The sequence below is a fragment of the Podarcis muralis genome, chromosome 9 (assembly GCF_964188315.1).
Source record: "Podarcis muralis chromosome 9, rPodMur119.hap1.1, whole genome shotgun sequence".
In the NCBI taxonomy this organism is placed as follows: Eukaryota; Metazoa; Chordata; class Lepidosauria; order Squamata; family Lacertidae; genus Podarcis; species Podarcis muralis.
Window position 1 is genome coordinate 5,615,646 of NC_135663.1, and position 20,265 is coordinate 5,635,910.

A 20,265-nucleotide genomic window follows, 5' to 3' on the forward strand; every position below is an offset into this window, starting at 1 on the left:
ACCCCCTGGACCAGAGCACGCTAGGCACTTCTGTCGTCCACTGTCTCTCGCAGTTTGGTCAAACTCATGCTGGTAGCTTCCAGAACACTGTCCAACCATCTCGTCCTCTGTTGTCCCCTTCTCCTTGTGCCCTCCATCTTTCCCAACATCAGGGTCTTTTCCAGGGAGTCTTCTCTTCTCATGAGGTGGCCAAAGTCTTGGAGCCTCAGCTTCAGGATGTGTCCTTCCAGGGAGCACTCAGGGCTGATTTCCTTCAGAATGGATAAGTTTGATCTTCTTGCAGTCCATGGGACCCTCAAGAATCTCCTCCAGCACCATAATTCAAAAGCATCAATTCATTGGCGATCAGCCTTCTTTATGGTCCAGCTCTCACTTCCATACATCACCAGTCCAGGTAATAATATAATAGTATTATTTGTCCCCTGTCATTTGACTTGGTTGCCCCAGCCACTCTAGGTGGCTTCCATCAGATACAAAAAACATAATCATGGCTGTCTTCTAAAACATGGGGCACGGGTGGCGCTGTGGCCTAACCACTGAGCCTCTTGGGCTTGCTGATCAGAAGGTCGGTGGTTCGAATCCCCGTGACAGGGTGAGCTCCTGTTGTTCTGTCCCAGCTCCTGCCAACATAGCAGTTTGAAAGCACACCAGTGCAAGTGGATAAATAGGTACCACTGCGGCAGGAAGGTAAACGACGTTTCCATGCACTCTGGTTTCCATCGCGGTGTCCCGTTGCGCCAGAAGCGGTTTAGTCCGGCTGGCCACATGACCCAGAAAGCTGTCTGTGGACAAACGCCGGCTCCCTTGGCCTGAAAGCGAGATGAGCGCCTCAACCCCATAGTCGCCTTGGACTACCCTTAACTGTCCAGGGGTCCTTTACTTTTAAAAAACTTTTAAGTAGAACTTCTATCTCCTTTCCATCTGGCAGGAGGGCTTTGCACAAGGCGGGCACCACTACCAAGAAAGCTCTGCCTGGTTTGCTAGACTACAACTCCCACCATCCCAGAGTCCCTCAACGTCTGGAGGGTCTCAGGCTCCCCATCCTTGCCTTAAGAGGCAAGGACTCCTTTTTTTGATATACGAGCACCTGGAGGAAAGTGAGGGATGTGCCTGTAAACAAAGGCAGAGATGGGCCTCCGGGTGACCCTGGGATTATGTAACGGTGAAAGAGAGTAGCCTCTTTGCTGCCTCCTGGCAAACCTTGTGTGCCGTTTCACATTGCATTAGCCTCTTGTGTGAGTCGCCTCAAAGCTTTGTGCCCTTCCCGGTGCCTGCTCTCTTTCCAAATCTCATTGTGCTCATCCATCACCCCTATCGAGGTGAGATTCTTAGCAGCCCGTTTGCCTGGAAATGAATGCGAAAGTTCAGGACGAATCTGGATAGGATGGCTTCAACTTGCACATGGGACGTTTAAGAGTTGCCATTTGGGTAAAAACACGTCGACTTTAGTCTAGTCTACTTTTTCACGAAGCACGCTCACCTGGCGCCTTTATAGCATGTATTTAGGCACCAGGCAAAAACTTTATTCTGTAACCAGGCTTTTGACTATTTGTGGCCTTTTAGAAGTGGGTGAGATGTTTTTAATCCATTTCTTTCCCCTCTTGGGTTTAATGTGTCTCTGTGGGAGGTTTTGCCTGTCTGTTTGGTTGGTTGCAAGTCGTTTTTGTGTTGCCCTGGGTGAGATAAAGTGAATACTAATAATAATGAATACTATTAAATAAAGGCTAATGGAAACCAGCGCTTGCAAATATGCCTACGTTTTCATGTGATAAATCCATGTAACGGACACATTCCGGAAGAAAAGTGAAGCATGCCAAAGAATAAATGTCCATTCGTTTAAAAAGAAACCCCTGAATTGTCTGAGCTGCCTTCTTAACTTGTTTTTCTCTCATTTCTCCTCCTAGAAAGCCCACCGGCAGCGATGTCCAGGAACGGCTACTTCTTCGAAGAAACAGGCAAGTAGAATCCTACCTTACGAGTAGCAAACTCATCTTCTGCTAATGTAGCCCAAATGGCAACACTCTGCGCTGCAACACCTTGTTGCAGAGCCCACATGTTTGTTTGTTTTATATCCCACTGGCTGACTTCTTTGCATTTGATCTCTTTGCTGTTTGTTCTCCCTTCAAAGCAGCAGTTCCCAAATGTTTCATGGAGGGCGGAGGCTCGCTCCCTTCATCCAGAACTTAGCAATCAGAAATCTTATCATTTCTTGTGGCGTCCTACGGGGAGTTAATCTTGTTCTCCATTGCTATTCACGATTTATATGAAAGCACCGGGGGACTTTGTCAGGGTGTGACGCACAACTCCATCTCTCCGTGCCATCTCTCTCTGAATCGGGAGAAGGCAGCTCAGGTGTTTGACCATTGCCTGGAGGTGGTGATGAGATGGATCGGGGCCAATAAATAGAAACTGGCATGATGGAGGGTCCTCTGTGTTACGAGCTTTTGGGTCCAGGAAGCAAGTAGATTTCCTTTTCTGGGGAATGTGGCCCTCGCCTGGAGGGATGATAATAATAATAATAATAATAATAATAATAATAATAATAATAATAATTTATTATTTATACTACGCCCATCTGGTGGGAGGGCGTTCCACAGGGCGGGTGCCACCACCAAGAAGGCCCTCTGTCTGGTTCCCTGTAACTTGGCTTGCAGCAAGGGAACTGCCAGAAGGCCCTCGGTGCTGGACCTCAGAGTCTGGACAGAATGATGGGGGTGGAGATGCTCCTTCAGGTATACTGAGCTGAGGCCGTTTAGGGCTTTAAAGGTCAGCACCAACACTTTGAATTGTGCCCGGAAACGTACTGGGAGCCAGTGTAGGTCTTTCGGGACCAGTGTTAAGTGGTCTCGGCGGACGCTCCCAGTCTGGCTGCTGCATTCTGGATTAGTTGTAGTTTCCGGGCCACCCAACCTCTGCTTAGAAACCTCCAAGGAGTCCACCACCTCCTGAGGTCGTCCATTCCACTGCCAAGCAGCTCAAGAAAGTTACTTGGAATCTATTTTCTTGCCATTTGACTCCATTGGTTTGGGTCCTCACCAGTGGAGCAGAAGAAAACATGGTTGCTCCATCTTTGATGTGACAGCCCTTCCAATATCCGAAAAAAGCTATGTTATCTCTATCTCCTGTGGATAGCTCAGTTGGTAGAGCACAAGGCTCTTAATCTCGGGGCCGGGGGTTCGAGCCCCACACTGCACAATAGATAACTCTTGCGGTCCTTTCTGACTCTACAATTCTGCAATTCCTCTTTCCCAGCTCTCAACTGTCCTTCGTAAGGCTTGGTTTCCGAGACCTCTTCATCATCGCCCTCCTCTGCAAGTAACATGGCTTAATGGTCCTGAGCGATTTGCAGCCCTCCCTGCTTACATGGGTAGCAGCGGAGTTGCCTTGCTTAGTGCCTCTCCGTCTTGGCGAACTCCAGGGATCGACTAATTGGTTTTGCTGGCAATGCAGAGCTGCAGTCTTGCTCCAGGGCACTGAGGTCCCCAGACAGCTCCGGTTGTTGTCTCTGGTTCCTCTCTCCCCCCCCGCCAGCCTTTTTGAATTGCATCCCCCCCCCCCATTACTTTTGTCATTGCCTTTGGTATGTCTGCCTTGTTTATAACTCTCCAAATTCTTTGCCTGACTGTGGAATTAACCCAAATGCTTTACTGAAGCAAATCCATTCAAGATGGTCCTGGGATATTTCCTTGCTATCTGCCTTGTTTTACCAAATGAACACACAAACAGATACACACAGTGAATTGTCAAGCGGTCTTGGAACGGCAGGCTCTCTTTTCTAGGGCAGATCCATACTGCTAGCTGCATGCATGGTTCTTTAACCAGAGGGGATGCGGAGCAGGACTATTGCATTGCAAGCATTGCTGTAAGGTAAAGAATAAAGGGACCCCTGACCATTAGTTCCAGTCGTGACCGACTCTGGGGTTGTGGCGCTCATCTCGCTTTATTGGCCGAGGGAGCCGGTGTACAGCTTCCGGGTCATGTGGCCAGCATGACTAAGCTGCTTCTGGCGAACCAGAGCAGTGCACGGAAACGCCGCTTACCTTCCCACTGGAGCGGTACCTATTTATCTACTTGCAGTTTGACGTGCTTTCAAACTGCTAGGCTGGCAGGAGCAGGGACCGAGCAACGGGAGCTCACCCCGTCACGGGGATTCGAACCGCCAAACTTCTGATTGGCAAGTCCTAGGCTCAGTGGTTTAACCCACAGCGCCATCCGCGTCCCAGCTCTGGGGATATTGTCAGGCATTAAAAAAAGTATCTGGTACAAATAGGACAAAGTAAAGAATTAGAACTCAATGGGAACTCACAAAGCAGACTTCTGCACACGCAGTGGAACTTCTCTCCTCTCCTGTTCCCTTCAGCGCCTTCTTGCCCCCTCATAATCATCTCTGGAGGGTTGAGGGATTTTGTGGGTATGTGCAGAGGGGTAAAGGTAAAGGAACCCCTGACCATTAGGTCCAGTCGCGAACGACTCTGGGGTTGCGGCGCTCATCTCGCTTTATTGGCCGAGGGAGCCAGCATCCAGCTTCCGGGTCATGTGGCCAGCATGACTAAGCCGCTTCTGGCGAACCAGAGCAGCGCACGGAAACGGCGTTTACCTTCCCGGTGGAGCGGTACCTATTTACCTACTGTCTTTTTCGCTCCATAGGACGCGCCGAGTTTTTAGAGGGGGAATGCAAGAAAAAAGTATTCTTTAAAGGAAGTGCTGAGCAGAGCCTGCATGCGTCCCAGGCTCTGCTCAGCACTCCCTTTCACGAGCCGTGTGGAGCGTGTGTGCGGCGCTTGCAGGCTTTTCCCCGAGGAGGGAGAAGGGCAGCCCGTCACTGATGGCTCTTTAAAGGGAGTGCGGCTCATGGGGGTTTTCCGGGAGGTGGGGGAAGGGACAGAGGGGCTAAGCCAGAAGCTAGAACAGCAAGAGGGAGTGCAGCGCAGCGATCCCTCTCGCTGTTCTGGCTTCTGGGATAGCCGCGCAGCCTGCATTCGCTCCATAAGACACACACACATTTCCCCTTACTTTTTAGGAGGGGGAAAGTGCGTCTTATAGAGCGAAAAATACAGTACTTGCACTTTGACGTGCTTTCGAACTGCTAGGTTGGCAGGAGCAGGGATTGAGCAATGGGAGCTCACCCCATCGTGGGGATTCGAACCGCCGACCTTCTGATTGGCAAGTCCTAGGCTCTGTGGTTTAACCCATAGCGCCACCCGCGTCCAAGCATTGCTGTAGGATGGCGCAAAGGACAAGGGTCCGAGGAAACCAAAAAGAGCTGAAAGCAACGTGTGCCCACAGTTTTTCCGTTTTGCCTGTTCCACCTCCTGCCATTTGCCATCTCACCTGCAGTTAAGACTCCATGCCATCTCGAGGCATCTCAAAACCCGCGGAATGGCTTTCATTCCTTCCCACTTGCAGCCAAAGACTTAAGGAAACCAGATGGAGAAGGCTACAGTTTATAGTGTATTCTGGGGTCTCCGTTAGGACCTGCAGGAAAAGTCTTGAGACTCTCTGGTTTGTTTATATTGGGGGTGGTTAAGGGGGGGGGAGGGTAAAGGAATGTTGATACTGGGAATACTTCGCAAAAAGTCTTGCCAATTCTGTCTGATTTGTATTTAAAGCATCTGCCCCCCCCTCACCCACCGCCAAACTGACAAGTTTAGAAAAGGAAAAGGGTGAATAAAGGGGTTGGGGGGTTGGGGGAGCCGGAGCTGGCTGGAAAAGGCCGAGGATGAAGCCTTCTGATTTTGCATGCAAATTCGCTCTTTCGTATGAGAGCGAGATTATAGATTAATGCAGTGCCGCGGGGCTCACTATGAGACAAATCTCGAGCGATCTGTGCGACTTAACGGTTTGTGCGGTTCTTCAAGCTGTGTTGACACGCAAACAATTATTTTCAGGATTTTAAAAAAAGAACATTGATGCAGTTCAGGCATTTCAAGCAGCTTGAACATAAAGAAATCCTGCCCGCTGGATGGGGCCAAAGCGGGTTGGACTAGATGACCACTGGGTACCTTCCAACTCTAGGATTCTGCTCCTGCACTCCATTCACACAGGGACCAAGCAGATGCCCATGGGAAATCCGGAAGCTGCGTCTCAATGTACCAGCACCCTCCTGCTTATGATTTACACCGATTGGCAGCCCTCCTTGGGGATGCCAGGACTTGAACCCGGGTCCTTCTGCTTGCACGGCTAGTGCTCTGCCACTGAGCTACCGTCCTTGCCAACTCAAGAGGCAGGCATATAATCATATGCGTTTTGGCTGTGCACTTCTTCTTCTTCTTCTTCTTCTTCTTCTTCTTCTTCTTCTTCTTCTGGATGTTTATTATTTATTTTTCTTTTTTAAAAAACATCCTTAAAATATCAAGGACTTCCCTTCTTCTCCTTCCATGCTTCATTTTGCATATTACAAATCCCTGCATATTTTACATTAACTAAACCGTTCAGTATTCCATTGTTACATCCATCAAGACTTATTTACACTGTTGAATTTATCTTAACGCTGCCAACGTTTTCAAGTATACACAGTTCCCCCCCCCATATATTCAGTATTTTCCAATCTTCTCTAAACGTACGTTCTTCTTGTTCTCTTATGTTAAGTCCGCAAGCTGCGCGTATTCCATCAGCTTAAGTTGCCATTCTTTTTTAGCTGGGACCTCGCTCATTCGCCATTTTGGGGCTAACAAAACACTGGCCGCAGTGGTGGCATACATAAATAACCTTTTTTTTACACCTGGGAATTTCCATCTGAATTATCCCCAAAAGAAAGGACTCTGGGTTTTTTTTTTTTTTGAAAACTACTTTTAAACACTTTTTTCAATTCATTATGGATCGTTTCCCAATACTCTCTTACCCTTTTACAGGTCCACCACATCTGAAAGAACATTCCCTCCACCTCTTCGCATCTCCAACACTTACCTGATTCAGTCTTTTACATCTTAGCAAGCCTACTACTCCAAGTCTTCTGTCTCTCTCTCCCCCCCCCATTTTATTCCACACATGTGATTTGTTTGTATGGTGGCGCAGAAGGAGGGTGCTTCAACCCTTTCTCTTTTACCCTAACAGTGCTCTGGATCCATGCTTATCTAAAACCTGCAGGGTTGGTGCAGCAGCGGGGTAGAGTTCAGTGGGAATGCAGTTGCCGCGATTCGGGTTAGGCGTGTCTCTTCCTACTCCCCCTTGCTTCTTCTTCTTCTTCTATACCAGTGTGGTGTAGTGGTTAAGAGCAGTGGACTCGTAATCTGGTGAACTGGGTTCGATTACCCGCTCCTCCACATGCATCTGCTGGGTGACCTTGGGCTAGTCACACTTCTCCGAAGTCTCTCAGCCCCACTCACCTCACAGAGTGTTTGTTGAGGGGGAGGAAGGGAAAGGAGAATGTTAGCCGCTTTGAGACTCCTTAGGGTACTGATAAAGCGGGATATCAAATCCAAACTCTTCCTCTTCTTCTTTCGGCAATCACTTTGTCGAGTAACATTGTCTTCCATAAACACGGTTTGAACAGTGGGTTCGTAAATGACTGTGGAGGCCAATTCTGGATCCACACGTCCTTCCACAGTGGGGACATAGGTTCCCGGGCGGGAGTTGATCGTGGTGAGGGTTTGCACCATTTCCCGATCGCCGTTGGACTTTGGGGGGTTGGGTTTGGGATGGGTTTTTGCAAGATGCCTGTGCATGAATTTGTATTGTGTGTGTAGATCAGTGCACACTGACCAATGCACAGTCTTCGCAGTAAGGCTCTACAGTGGTATCTCACTTTACAGACGCTTCAGGCTACAGACGCTTCAGGTTACAGACTCCGCTAACCCAGAAATATTACCTCGGGTTAAGAACTTTGCTTCAGGGTGAGAACAGAAATCGTGCTCCTGCGGCGTGGCAGCAGCGGGAGGCCCCATTACCTAAAGTGGTGCTTCAGGTTAAGAACAGTTTCAGAACGAATTAAGTTCTTAACCAGAGGTACCACTGTATTCCGATGGCATGAGTATCACAACGACCGGTAGATTCTTATCTGCTGCAGCCTTCAGAGCCGTTGTAACAAACCGCTTGTTATCATCCGCCTGTTCTGCCGTTGAGAACTTCTTGGATCATTCTTTGTCCAGCTCCTTCCCTTTGACCTTTCCGCCTTGATTGACCCTGCTGGGAGTACGAGATTCCCAACGGCTTTGCTCACAAGGGTCATAGGAATGTGCAAGCCCACTCCCCACGACAAGGTGATGATGCCTTGCAATGCACGCCCCTCTCCCAAGGTATTTTGCAGGATTCTAAAACGAAAGAACCTCCCCAAATTCCAAGAGATTTTGATGCATTCTTCTGCCTCCCTGCTGCATCTTGTAGATTCTTACAGAAAGGTAGGAAATGTCAGTCACCGGCCTTTGGACGGTGGCCAGTGTTGATAAGTGCAGAATTCTTTTTTGCAGCCTGTTGTTGTTGTTTAGCCGTTTAGTTGTGTCCGCCTCTTTGTGACCCCCTGGACCAGAGCACGCCAGGCACTCCTGTCTTCCACTGCCTCCCGCAGTTTGGTCAAACTCATGCTGGTAGCTTCAAGAACACTGTCCAACCATCTCGTCCTCCATCGTCCCCTTCTCCTTGTGCCCTCTATCTTTCCCAACATCAGGGTCTTTTCCAGGGAGTCTTCTCTTCTCATGAGGTGGCCAAAGTCTTGGAGCCTCAGCTTCAGGATCTGTCCTTCCAGTGAACACACAGGACTGATTTCCTCCAGGATGGAGAGGTTGGATCTTCTTGCAGTCCATGGGACTCTCAAGAGTCTCCTCCAGCACCATAATTCAAAAGCATCAATTCTTTGGCGATCAGCCTTCTTTATGGTCCAGCTCTCACTTCCATACATCACTACTGGGAAAACCATGGCTTTAACTATACGGACCTTTGTTGGCAAGGTGATGTCTCTGCTTTTTAAGATGCTGTCTAGGTTTGTCATTGCTTTTCTCCCAAGAAGCAGGCGTCTTTTAATTTCGTGGCTGCTGTCACCATCTGCAGTGATCATGGAGCCCAAGAAAGTCAAATCTCTCACTGCCTCCATTTCTTCCCCTTCTATTTGCCAGGAGGTGATGGGACCAGTGGCCATGATCTTCGTTTTTTTGATGTTGAGCTTCAGACCATATTTTGCAGCCTAAGCAAGCACAATCTGAGTGATGCTAAAACCTAATAGAAATGGGCGCAGCAGAGATCTGAGACGCTGAGCACCCTTGAAGTCGAAGGTGGTGCTTAAAAAAAAGGGAGACAGTAAGACTCTGTGCCGCTTAGCAGTTTTAGCAGATGGTGGTCGTTGCACGAAAGGAAATTTGCACAGAATGTTGTGCAATTATTGTTTTTTTGTTTTACGAACAGCTCAGAAGCAATTTTGGTTATCAAGTAGCAGTGTTTAATAATAGGTGAAATCTGGCTCAGACGTCCGCCTACAACTGACTTTCTGATATCTCTTGCCAATAGTTCCACAAATCTTGTTGAATGCACTCTTAGCACCGATGCAGACCTGCTCTCTTGCCTTTTAAGCTCAAAGCAAAATTTATTTATGATTTTGTTTGTTTATCTTTGTCAGCTGCTTTGAGACACATGTGAAAAGCAGGGTGTGATTTTTTAAAAATAAATAAAAGCGTGAGTGTCTGCAAAAACCATTTATGACACATACCCTGTGCTTCTTGTCTGTTAATTGAAAAATAACCCCCCTGTCTTAAGTTCAACTGTTATTAGATTGGAATTCCATATGAGATACAGATCCAAAGAAGTGATTGACCGGTTTCTGTCTGTTCCCCCAATCTCTTTAAAACACGTGAGCAACCTGATGGCTTTGGCCTAATGCTTCGCGAGGGCGCCCCTCCCCCAAACCCTTAATTTCAAAAGCTCTCTGCAAACAATTCAGTTCAGATCTCTGGCAAGGGTGATGTGATACCTGCCTGCTACACACAGAGAGAAAGGCAATGGGGTGGCTGAAAGAGAAAAGGGGTGGCCCCACACATTGTCTTCTCTGGTACCCCACCCACAATCCACACACAGACCCCTAATGGATTGCTTATGGCTGGGGTCGGCAACCTTTTTCAGCTGTAGGCCGGTCCACCATCCCTCAGACCATGTGGTGGGCCAGACTATATTTTGGAAAAAAATAATGAACGGATTTCTATGCCCCCAAAATAACCCAGAGATGCATTGTAAATAAAAGCACACATTCTGCTCATATAAAAACACCAGGCAGGCCCCACAAATAACCCAGAGATGCATCTTAAATAAAAGGACACATTCTACTCATGTAAAAACATGCTGATTCCCGGACTGTCCGCGGGCCAGATTGAGAAGGCGATTGGGCCGCATCCGGCCCCCAGGCCTTAGGTTGCCTACCCCTGACTTACGCAATCAACAGGCAGCCCTGTTTAGGGAAGCTTTTAATGTTTAATAGGTTATTGTATTTTAATATTCTGTTGGAAGCCGCCCAGAGTGGCTGGGGAAACCCAGTCAGATGGGCGGGGTATAAATAATAAAATTATTATTATTATTATTATTATTATTATTATTATTATTATTATTGAATGGTTGAGTTGGAAGAGACCCTGAGGATCATCTAGTCCAACCCTCTGCAAGGCAGGAAAATGCTGCTGCCCCATACAGGGACCGAACCTGCAACCTTGGTGTTATCAGCACCACTCTCTAACCAAACTGAGCCAGAGGTTTTCAACCTTTTTGGGTCCATGGCTCCCTTGACCAACTGCATTCTTTCTGTGGCTCCCCTGTGGGGCTCAGGAGCCCAGTGAGGTTACCCCTTTGCCTGTGGAGCTGGCAGCATATCATGTTTTTTGAAACCCTCCCTTGTGGGGCGTTCCCTCCTCTCCCCTCTCCTTGGGAGTCCTCTGGGCAGCCATTGCTGCTGCCCCTGGTCTCCAAGCTGCCCCCTTTGCCCCAAAGAGAGATGCCTCTTCAAACTGCCCCACAGTGGCCTGGGAAGCACCCCCTGGCCAGCACCAGAGATGCCATTCACCTGGGGAGCTTGTGGCCAGGGCTGCTGCAACAAACAGCTGTGCAAGCCTTGGGGAGGCAGAGATGCGAGAGAAAATCAGAGGAGTCAGGGATGGAAAGAGGGACAGAGGACAGTGTTGCCCGTGGCATCCCTGACCATCATTCAAGGCACCCCAGGGTACCATGGTGCACTGGTTGAAAACCACTGAACTGGGCCATCCAGGAATATAGCTCTTAATAGCAAAAAGGTTGCCTTCCCTAGCTTTGAAAAAAGATGTTACCATTTGACGCTGGGCATCGCCTCTCCTGGTATGTCCCACAGAGGACCTTACGGTCTTCAAACGAAAACATCTTGGAGGTCCCGGGCCACAGGGAGGTTAGGCTGGCCTCAACCAGAGCCAGGGCCTTTTCAGTACTGGCCCCGATCTGGTGGAATGCTCTGTCACAAGAGACTAGGGCCCTGCGGGACTTGACATCTTTCCGTAGGGCCTGCAAGACAGAGCTGTTCCACCAGGCCTTTGGTAATCCTCACAGAACTCTAGCCCAATGGTTGCCATTAATTTGATTCTGAATTGATTTTAGAATGAATTGATTTTAGAATGCATTTCAATCAATTGACTGTGATTTTATGCAAACTGTGTTACTTTTATTGTTGTTAGCTGCTCTGAGCCCGGCTTCAGCTGTGGAGGGCGGGATATAAATAAAATATTATTATTATTATTATTATTATTATTATTATTATTATTATTTCATGCTACGGCGGTATAGAAATATTTCTCTAACTAAATCACTTTTTTTTGTTATTGCCTTTTGCACCCCACCTTTCCTCAGCTACACGGTGGTAGTTCTTGTGCTCCACCCACGTTTTGCCCTCCCATAACCAAAGAACAAACAGATTCCCACATTGTTTAAAAACTAGGTGATGCCTGAAACATTAGCTCGCTTTCCCCAGGAGTGACTGTTTATGAAAAAGCCCGCGAACCTCCTATTATTAGAGCAATTGCATGTTGCAAGACTGCTTGGGCTGCTTAGTCCTTTAGAGCCAGTTCACTGCGGCATGTCTGCATCAAGACAATAATTTGTGCTTGCAAGAGGTTAAAGAAAGCGAGCGAAAGAGAGACACTTCTAATTAATTTAATCCGGCTGGCAGTCTAGGTGTGATGCTTCACCCCCAGTTTCGTTTCTGCAATCAAAGCCCTGTGTGTCCGTATCTCAAAAATTCCTGGTAGTTCTCATTCTGGGTGGTTTGGGATACTGTGGCTCAGTGCGTGCTCTTAAGACGAGCTACCTGTTTCGCATTAGACCAATACCCATCTCCTCCAATCACCAGTGAGATGAACATGTACGAGTGAAGTTTTCCTCACCTGCCTTTCAAAGCCACCTCAGCTGGAGGCTGTCTCTGTCTCCTCTTTGCAGCAGCAAACTCTGTATGCTGAACATGCGTTACATGTTGTAATAGGAGCGAGTGGGAAATGTTGAAACGAAACCTTTCTGGCGACCGACGCGGAGCAGCCTAGTTGTCCAAGGACATGTTCAGAATCCAGCCTGAAGATGGCAGCCTTAAAAGGATGCTTGCTGTCTTTGTGTGGCATGGATCGGTTCCCGTCGGAACGCACGGAAACCAGATTTCCTTAAGGGTTCTTGCTTAAACGTAGTAGCTATACTTCGGGGAGGAAGCTGGGTTTGAGTCTGTGCAGTGGGAGGCGGCGAGGGAACCGTAAGCTGCTGCCCTGGGTTCCAAGATGGAAGAAAAGTGATGTGCATGTGGAAATACAGTGGTACCTTGGTTCTTGAACAGCTTAGTTAATAGACAAATCGGCTCCCGAAAGCCAAAAACCCGGAAGTAAGTTAAAATATACTCGGAGTCAAGAGTGGATTTCATGCTCTTTATTCAGCTCATAGTGGTGAGGAGGAATGGAAGTTCCCCCATTATATACATTATTTACACAATGGGCCCCACGTGATTGGCTAATTCCGGGATTCACCTGTAGGCCAATCAGGTTGCGGATTCACTTCCACCTAGAGCTGGATTGGGTGGCTCCTGTGGACCAATCAGACTGCTGCATTCTGGGTCCTATTGTTCTAGGACCAATCAGACTGCTGCATTCTGAATCCTATTGTTCTAGGACCAATCAGACTGTGGCATTCTGAATCTTACTGTTCTAGGACCAATCAGACTGCTGCATTCTGAATCCTATTGTTCTAGGACCAATCAGACCGCTGAATTTTGGATCCTATTTAACTTAGTACATAACATAAGTGTTCCGGTTTGCAGACGCTGTTCGGAAGCCGAACGTCTGACGCGATTTCCACTTGAGTGCAGGAAGCTCCTGCAGCCAATCAGAAGCCGTGTCTTGGTTTTCGAACGTTTTCGGGAGTCGAACGGACTTCCAGAACGGATTAAGTTCGAGAACCAAGGTTCCACTGTAAACAAATGATTTGTGTGCAGGAAGGTCCAGGTTCAGTTCATCTCAGAAGGATGAAGGTAGCAGGTGATGTGGAAGACACCAGAAGACTTGGAGAGGCACTGGCAGAGTGCTCTCAAGGCTGGGGTGGACACCCAAATAGCCTGACCTAGAATGATAGAGTTGGCAGGGACTCTGAGGATCATCTAGTCCACCCCCTTGCAATGCAGGAATAGGCAGCTGTCTCTTTCAGGGATTGAACCTGCAACCTTGGCACTGTCAGCAGCATGCTTTAACCAACTGAGCTTGCTATAACTGTCCTGTATTCCGTTGATCCCTTTTGCAAGGACAAGGGCTATAGTAAAATGGTAGGGCACCTGTTCTGCATGCAGAAGGTCCCTGGTTCAGTCCTTCCTATTTCCAGGTATGGCTGGGGGAAAGACCTGAAACTGCAGAGAGCTGCTGCCAGCCAGTGTGGGCAGTTCTGAGCTAGAAGGACCTGTGGCCTGATTCTGTATAAGGCACTTCCAATCCTCCAACTCCCTTTATACTGTTCATTTTATTGCATCTTCCTCTTGGACTTTCCCCAAAATCCTGGAAGAAGATTTTATTAAAATGTGGAAGCTCTCTGCTTTCTCTCTTCTTTTCTTTAAGTTTCGAACCCTCTTGACTTCAAGGAGCAATTACAAAAGGCAAGCTTCGGTCAGCCTTTAAGTTACACGAAGCCAATTTATTGCAAAATAAAGGCAGCTGCGAACGAGCCAGGACAGAATTCTCATTCGAGCCCCGAACGCACCTCTCCTCCCAGCTCTGGTACCTTTTTCTTATTTCTCCCTCCTGAGTCCGAAATTCCTTTGACCTGCTCAGAGAATACGCTTGGAACGTGCCTGGTGGGAACAACATGGTTCCGCCGAGAGCAAAAATGGCTGCTTTGTTCTGCCTTTGCAAAAAACACCTTGATAAAACTTTGCTTTGATTCCCTGAGATGTGTGGCGGAGAGTGAGGAATAAAACAGGCTCTCTCTTGTTGCAGGCTACCTTAAGTGCGATACGGACGATGGCTGTGAGAACAAAGAAGAAGTCGGGGGTGAAGAACTTTTTGACACCGTCAATTCCTCGATCGTCTCCGGGGACAGCATCAGGTTCTTTGTGAATGTCAACTTGGATGTACAACAGAACGTTACAGGTAAGGATGCTGCCTCCTTCATACCTGAGACCATTTTGGCGTGTCTCTCTCTCATAAATTCCCGTCTGGTTGTAAAATTGTTTTCCATGGCCTGGTTTGCACATCACTTTTTAGATCGCAGCTAAGTTTAACGATGGGACGCGGGTGGTGCTGTGGGTTAAACCACAGAGACGAGGACTTGCCGATCAGAAGGTCGGCAGTTTGAATCCCTGCGACGGGGTGAGCTCCCGTTGCTCGGTCCCTGCTTCTGCCAACCTAGCAGTTCGAAAGCACGTCAGAGTGCAAGTAGATAAATAGGTACCACTCCGGTGGGAAGGTAAACGGCGTTTCCGTGCGCTGCTCTGGTTCACCAGAAGCGGCTTAGTCATGCTGGCCGCATGACCCGGAAGCTGTACGCCGGTTCCCTTGGCCAAAAAGCAAGATGAACACCACAGCCCCAGAGTCGGTCACGACTGGACCTAATGGTCAGGGGTCCCTTTACCTTTTAAGCTTAACGATGCTTAAAGGAGGATACCATTGTGTTGGTGATGGGGAGAAAATCATCCCTCCTTTGCTCCTTCTCTGGTCCTCTGCCGCCATGCTACTGGCAACTAAACCATGGTTTGATTGAACCTTGTATCCAAGCCCAGGCTCATGGTTTGTCTCTCTCCCAACAAGCTTTTGTCTGGATGTTAACACTAAACCAAAACACATCTCAACTCCAAGTAGCGGCTGTGATCTTCTCCCCGTGCAACACCAGGCTGTGTGTTCACCTTTAAACCATAGTTAAGCTTAACCATGGTTTACAGTGTTGTGCGAACGAGAACGGGGCCATTTCTCATTTTGCACAAGGCGGTAGTCTTGGCACCTGTTAGAGGACTCTGTTGTGTGACGGCGCATGAGTGTTCAAAATGGGAAGACTCTTTGGGGTGTGTTTATTGAACTCAAACAGGAATTGTCCTCACTTCTGTAGGTGTGACCATGCGACTAATACAAGTTGCACCAAGACTGGGTGGGCTGGCCTAAGCAGAGGGAGAGATGGGTAAAGAGGCTGCCCTTAAAAAAATATCATTTTCCTGGCACGCTTGGAAAATACTTCCATCTTCCCAGAGAGAGATTTGTAAAAAGTTGTGAAACACTGAATTAGCCCCTAAGGTGTGAAGACTTAACAGAATGATCTCCCCCCACAAAAAACACACACCTAAGGCTATTTTGAAGACACAGGCTGCTTTCTATTTGCAGAAGAATTGGAAGGTTTTTTTATTTGAAACTCTGTTTGCATGTGCGTTTGTGTCATGTTTCTATATGCAACAAGGTGTTTAATGGTACAGTTGATCGCATCAGGAGGAGAACAAAGCACGGGCACAACAGAGGCACAAAGAGTCGTCTGCATCATTTTTACAATACATAATTTCCCCCATAACGTCCCACTTGTCTTCGCTTCCATCTGCGATGTTTGCTGACTGTGTTAGCACAACAGCAGGTGCCTGAGCTTCTGGGAAATCTCGTTCCGTGCCAGGGGTTGTCAAACATTTTGGGCCTATGGATACATTTCCAGACGGGGGAAACTGTTGTGAGAATTGCACACACACACACTGCAACCAAGCAGACACCACAAATCTCTTCAGTAGCCTACAACAGAATGCTGCTTTCAAGCTTAATTTCAGCAAGAGGAAAGGCGGGGGAAGGGGACGCTGTGGGCACCAGGGAAGGCCTCTGCAGATGTGCCCTTGGGCATCACATTGGTAACCCCCTGTAAAGCCCATTTGAACCCCTGCTGCCAGTCAGCTCGATGCCCCAATGGCCTGGTCCAGTATAAAGCACTTCCTTTGTTCTTAAAATTGAAAGAAAAGGCTGTAGCTGTCAGGAGCAGGTCAGCAAGAAATCACAAGGCATCAGTGAAGTTAACTGTTTACTCATGGAAACAAAGTTTGTGCAGGAGGTCAGGCCTAGTGAGCTCAGCAGCTCGAATTGGTCGATCTTGCCCCTGTTGTGGAGACTGAAGATCCCACAGTTCCCTAAGTCTCCTCCCTTCCCCGGTCCTTCCCAAGCAATCTGAGACTATGCCGCCATGCCTGAATTTGCTCCTCCCTTTTCATACCTCTTCTGGTTCTGGGAGACCACTGGGGAGGGGAGCTGGTTGCAGCAGGAGTGGGAGACTCCCTGGAATCTTCAGCCTCATCTCTACCTCTTGGCCTCTCCTCTCTCCTGCTTCAGCTTCTGCCTCTAATTCTGGACTGCCCTCTGCCACAGACTCTCCCAGCTCACGAAAGCCTGCTGCCTCTTCTGCTCCCTCTTCCTCCCAGTCTGCTCCCTCTTCTCCCTCCGACCACGCATTGTCGACCCATCACTAACCCCCTGGCTCCGAGCTTTCTTCCCTTGGCACTTCTCAGCTGTTGGCTCCCTCCCACTCCTCTGCATCCAACCAGTCCATGACAGTAGCTTAGCCGGAAAACTGCTTACAGTCAATGTAGACCACACTGAGTTAAATGGAACAGTGCTCTGATTTGGCATAAAGCATTTTCGTATGTTTCTGTGGTCCTGTGTAGCGCATCTCTCTCTCTCTCTGGCTAGGCTGCCCTTCTCCGCCTAGGGAGAAACCACCTCTTTGACTCATCTGCATTAGCTCCTGCATTAGCTCCACAGTTTCTCTCCCACAAACTGTGATGTATATCGTTCCACCCTTCCACGAGGTGCTTTCTTCTCTCTGCACCTTGAGATACGCCGGCGCTGACAATGCAATAAGCCCGACGGCCACCGGAGGGTTAGGTGGGGAGGTGGACGCAGGGCGAGGTGAGGCGAAATGAGGGGCAGCTAAATTTAGCACCTTTCCGTGGGGGCGTGCATGGAGGAATGCCAGAATGCCGGCCTGCTCATTGTGCCCCCTCTGCGCCCCTGTCTTTCTATTCTGTTTACGCAATCGATTGTGCCATTATTTGCCTCTCTGCTATTCGAAAAATCCTGCCCTTGTGAATTAGCATTGTTCGACTGCAGAGGAAAAAAACCCCTCGCCGGAATGAATAGAGGATGCCGGCCCCTTGCTCTTAGCTTTCCCCGGCTGGTCTAAGGCCGTTTCCCCTGCTGCTTTCGGAAGCTGCAAGTTACGTGACTCCCATCGCCTGCTGAGCCCAAACATGCGCCGTGTAACGCTTGGCCCACAGCTGTGAGGCGTCTGTCTTGAAGTGCAGAGAGGAGTCCGGCTCGTAGCTGTTAACTTTCCCCTTTTCTTGCGAGGAATCCTATTCAGAATAAGGGGACCATCCAATCCAGCAGCCAGCCAGATGCGGTGATGGGAAACCTCGGAGCAGGACCTGAACTGCCTGCCTATTAACATTGGACAGGCACCTTTGCTATGTTGTTTTACGACTTCTTCTAAAAATGTCACTCCATGCTGGGAAGGCTACCCAGACACATCGTTTAGTTATATATACACTAGTTTTTTTTTTTAAAAAAATAATCTGCTGGTTTCTATCTGTGCTTTATATACCCTGCCTAGAGATGTACAGTGGAACCTTGCTTCTCAAACTTAATCCGTTCGACTCCCAAAACCATTCGAAAACCAAGGCACGGCTTCCGATTGGCTGCAGGAGCTTCCTGCAGTTAAACAGAAGCCGCGTCGGACGTTCAGCTTCTGGAAAACGTTCGAAAACCGGAACACTTAATTCCAGGTTTTTGGCGTTCGGGAGCTGATTTATTCGTCAACTAAGCCATTTGAGAAACAAGGTATGACTGTATTTCTTTTGGATTAAGCGGTTTGCAAGTTTTCCCAAGTAAATAATAACAGCGCATGAGAGGGCTTGGCGCACTTTGGAGAAGGTGGTGCACTCATTATGCACGTCCAGAAACTGACAATCCGTTCTCTAAAACGGGGGGGGGGGGACTTGAATAAAATATTGCGGGGTGCAGATAAGCCATGCCCCCCACATCACTGATCACACACCATTTGAATGGCAATGCCCATCAACTTTGGGGAGGCTAGGCCCTCACAAATAATTTTTTGGCGGGGCTGAAAAGACCTCAGCCCCTAGGAGTTGACTTGTATGCTCTAAAATAACATGTCACCCTTCCTGTTACTCTTCCTCCTAAACTCTGGTGGGCTCTTAGGGCTGCTGGTAAGGGCCATTCCATATTTTGTCTTGGTCTTGTGGATCTAGGGATCTTAGGGGACCACAAGCTTAGCACGAGTCAACAGTGTGATCCAGCAGCAAAAGAATCTAATGCTATTCTAGGCTGCATCGACAGGTCAAAGGAAAGTACTGCTCTATTGTTCCTTGGTCAGACCACACCACTATTGTTTCCAGTTCTGGGTACCACAATTGAAGAAGGATGTGGACAAGCTGGGACATGTACAGAGGAGGCCAACCAAGATGATCAAAGGCCTGAAAACCAAGCCTGATGAGGAACAGTTGAGGGAATTGGGTATGTTTAACAGGAAAAGAGGAGACAGAGAGGAGATGTTATAGGCATCTTAAGGGTTGTCACTTGAGAGAGGGAACAAGCTTGTTTTCTCCCGCTCTGGAGGGCAGAACTCGAACCCAAGGCTTCAAGTTACAAGAAAGGAGATTTTGACTAAACTTCAGGAAGAGCTTTCTGGTGGTAAGAGCTGTTTGAGAGGGGAACAGACTCTCTCGCTCACTGGACCAAAGACTTGGTTTGGGGTTTGTTGGCTAAGTGCTCACATCCATCATTATTTGATGGAAGGGAGAAATTCCTACTTGAACGTTTGGTACTGTATCGCTTTGATAGCAGTTTCTTGGGAATGGTTTGCACAGACGCCACTGCACATCTCAGAGACTCGCTTTGAACAACAAAGTGTTAAATAAAATTTGAAGCCCTCTGCTCTCTATGCACGGGCTCATAGGTATGACTCATGCAACCTCAGTCTTCAGAAGGCTGTTAGAATAGAAATTTCTCTGGGTGTTAGTGCTTCCTAGAAATTGCGCGACACGCTTAGTTTCTAAAGTATCTCTTCCAAATCATTATGCACTGTAGAAGAGCAATTTAAAAATGCAGTGCATTCAAATTTAATCTAAGCACACAGGCTGTTCAAATATTATTGTTATTGCCCATTAGACTGCTGCTGCCACATTCTGAAATTAATGATTAATTGAACTCCACAGCTGCACACAAATGTGTCCCAGTTTCCTGCAAAAACTGGCAATTTTGGTTGAGGTAGGAAGGCTAAGGCCTGTTAAGGGCTGTCCAATTTGGTGGCGGCTGATTTCTCCCTTGGTTGTATTGGTCCATGGATGTCTCAGCCAATCAGGGAACATGTCAAAATACTACATAGCCAATCAGATTTGATCTGCAAGATGATGCAAGTGAGAGCAATTGCAATAATTAAACGTTTTCACAAGGAGTGCTGAAACATTGCCAGAGACAGACATCCTTTTTTGGTGTGATTGACACCATTTGTCAAAACGAAACGAAACACCTTGCTCTGCTAATCTTTAAATGTTAAGTTTTAATCTGTGCTCAGGAGGCATGCCTAGTCTTTGCTCAGTGCTTCGTTCTCATATCTGAGAAGCGGTTTTGGTATACAGTCATACCTCATGTTACGTTTGCTTCATGTTACATTTTTTCAGGTTGCGTCCCGGGGTGACCTGGAAGTGCCGGAAAGGGTTATTTCTGGGTTTCGCTGCTCGCGCATGCGCAGTAGCGCTAAATCGTGCTTTGCACAAGCGCCAAATCATGCTGCGCACCTGTGCAGATATGGTGCTTCAAGTTGCAGGCTTTTCATCATTAA

General features: G+C 48.1%; 1 protein-coding gene across 5 annotated transcripts in view; it reads left to right on the top strand.

Annotated features, from left to right (window-relative positions):
- Nucleotides 1-20,265, top strand: part of SLC4A11 (solute carrier family 4 member 11) — a 229,296-nt gene that overhangs the window by 106,672 nt on the left and 102,359 nt on the right. For all 5 annotated transcript variants that reach the window (XM_077933725.1, XM_077933724.1, XM_077933723.1 and 2 more), the window contains exons 2-3: nt 1,905-1,955; nt 14,388-14,540. In XM_077933725.1, coding sequence (XP_077789851.1) covers nt 1,905-1,955; nt 14,388-14,540 — 204 coding nt within the window. The remainder of the gene's footprint in view (nt 1-1,904; nt 1,956-14,387; nt 14,541-20,265) is intronic.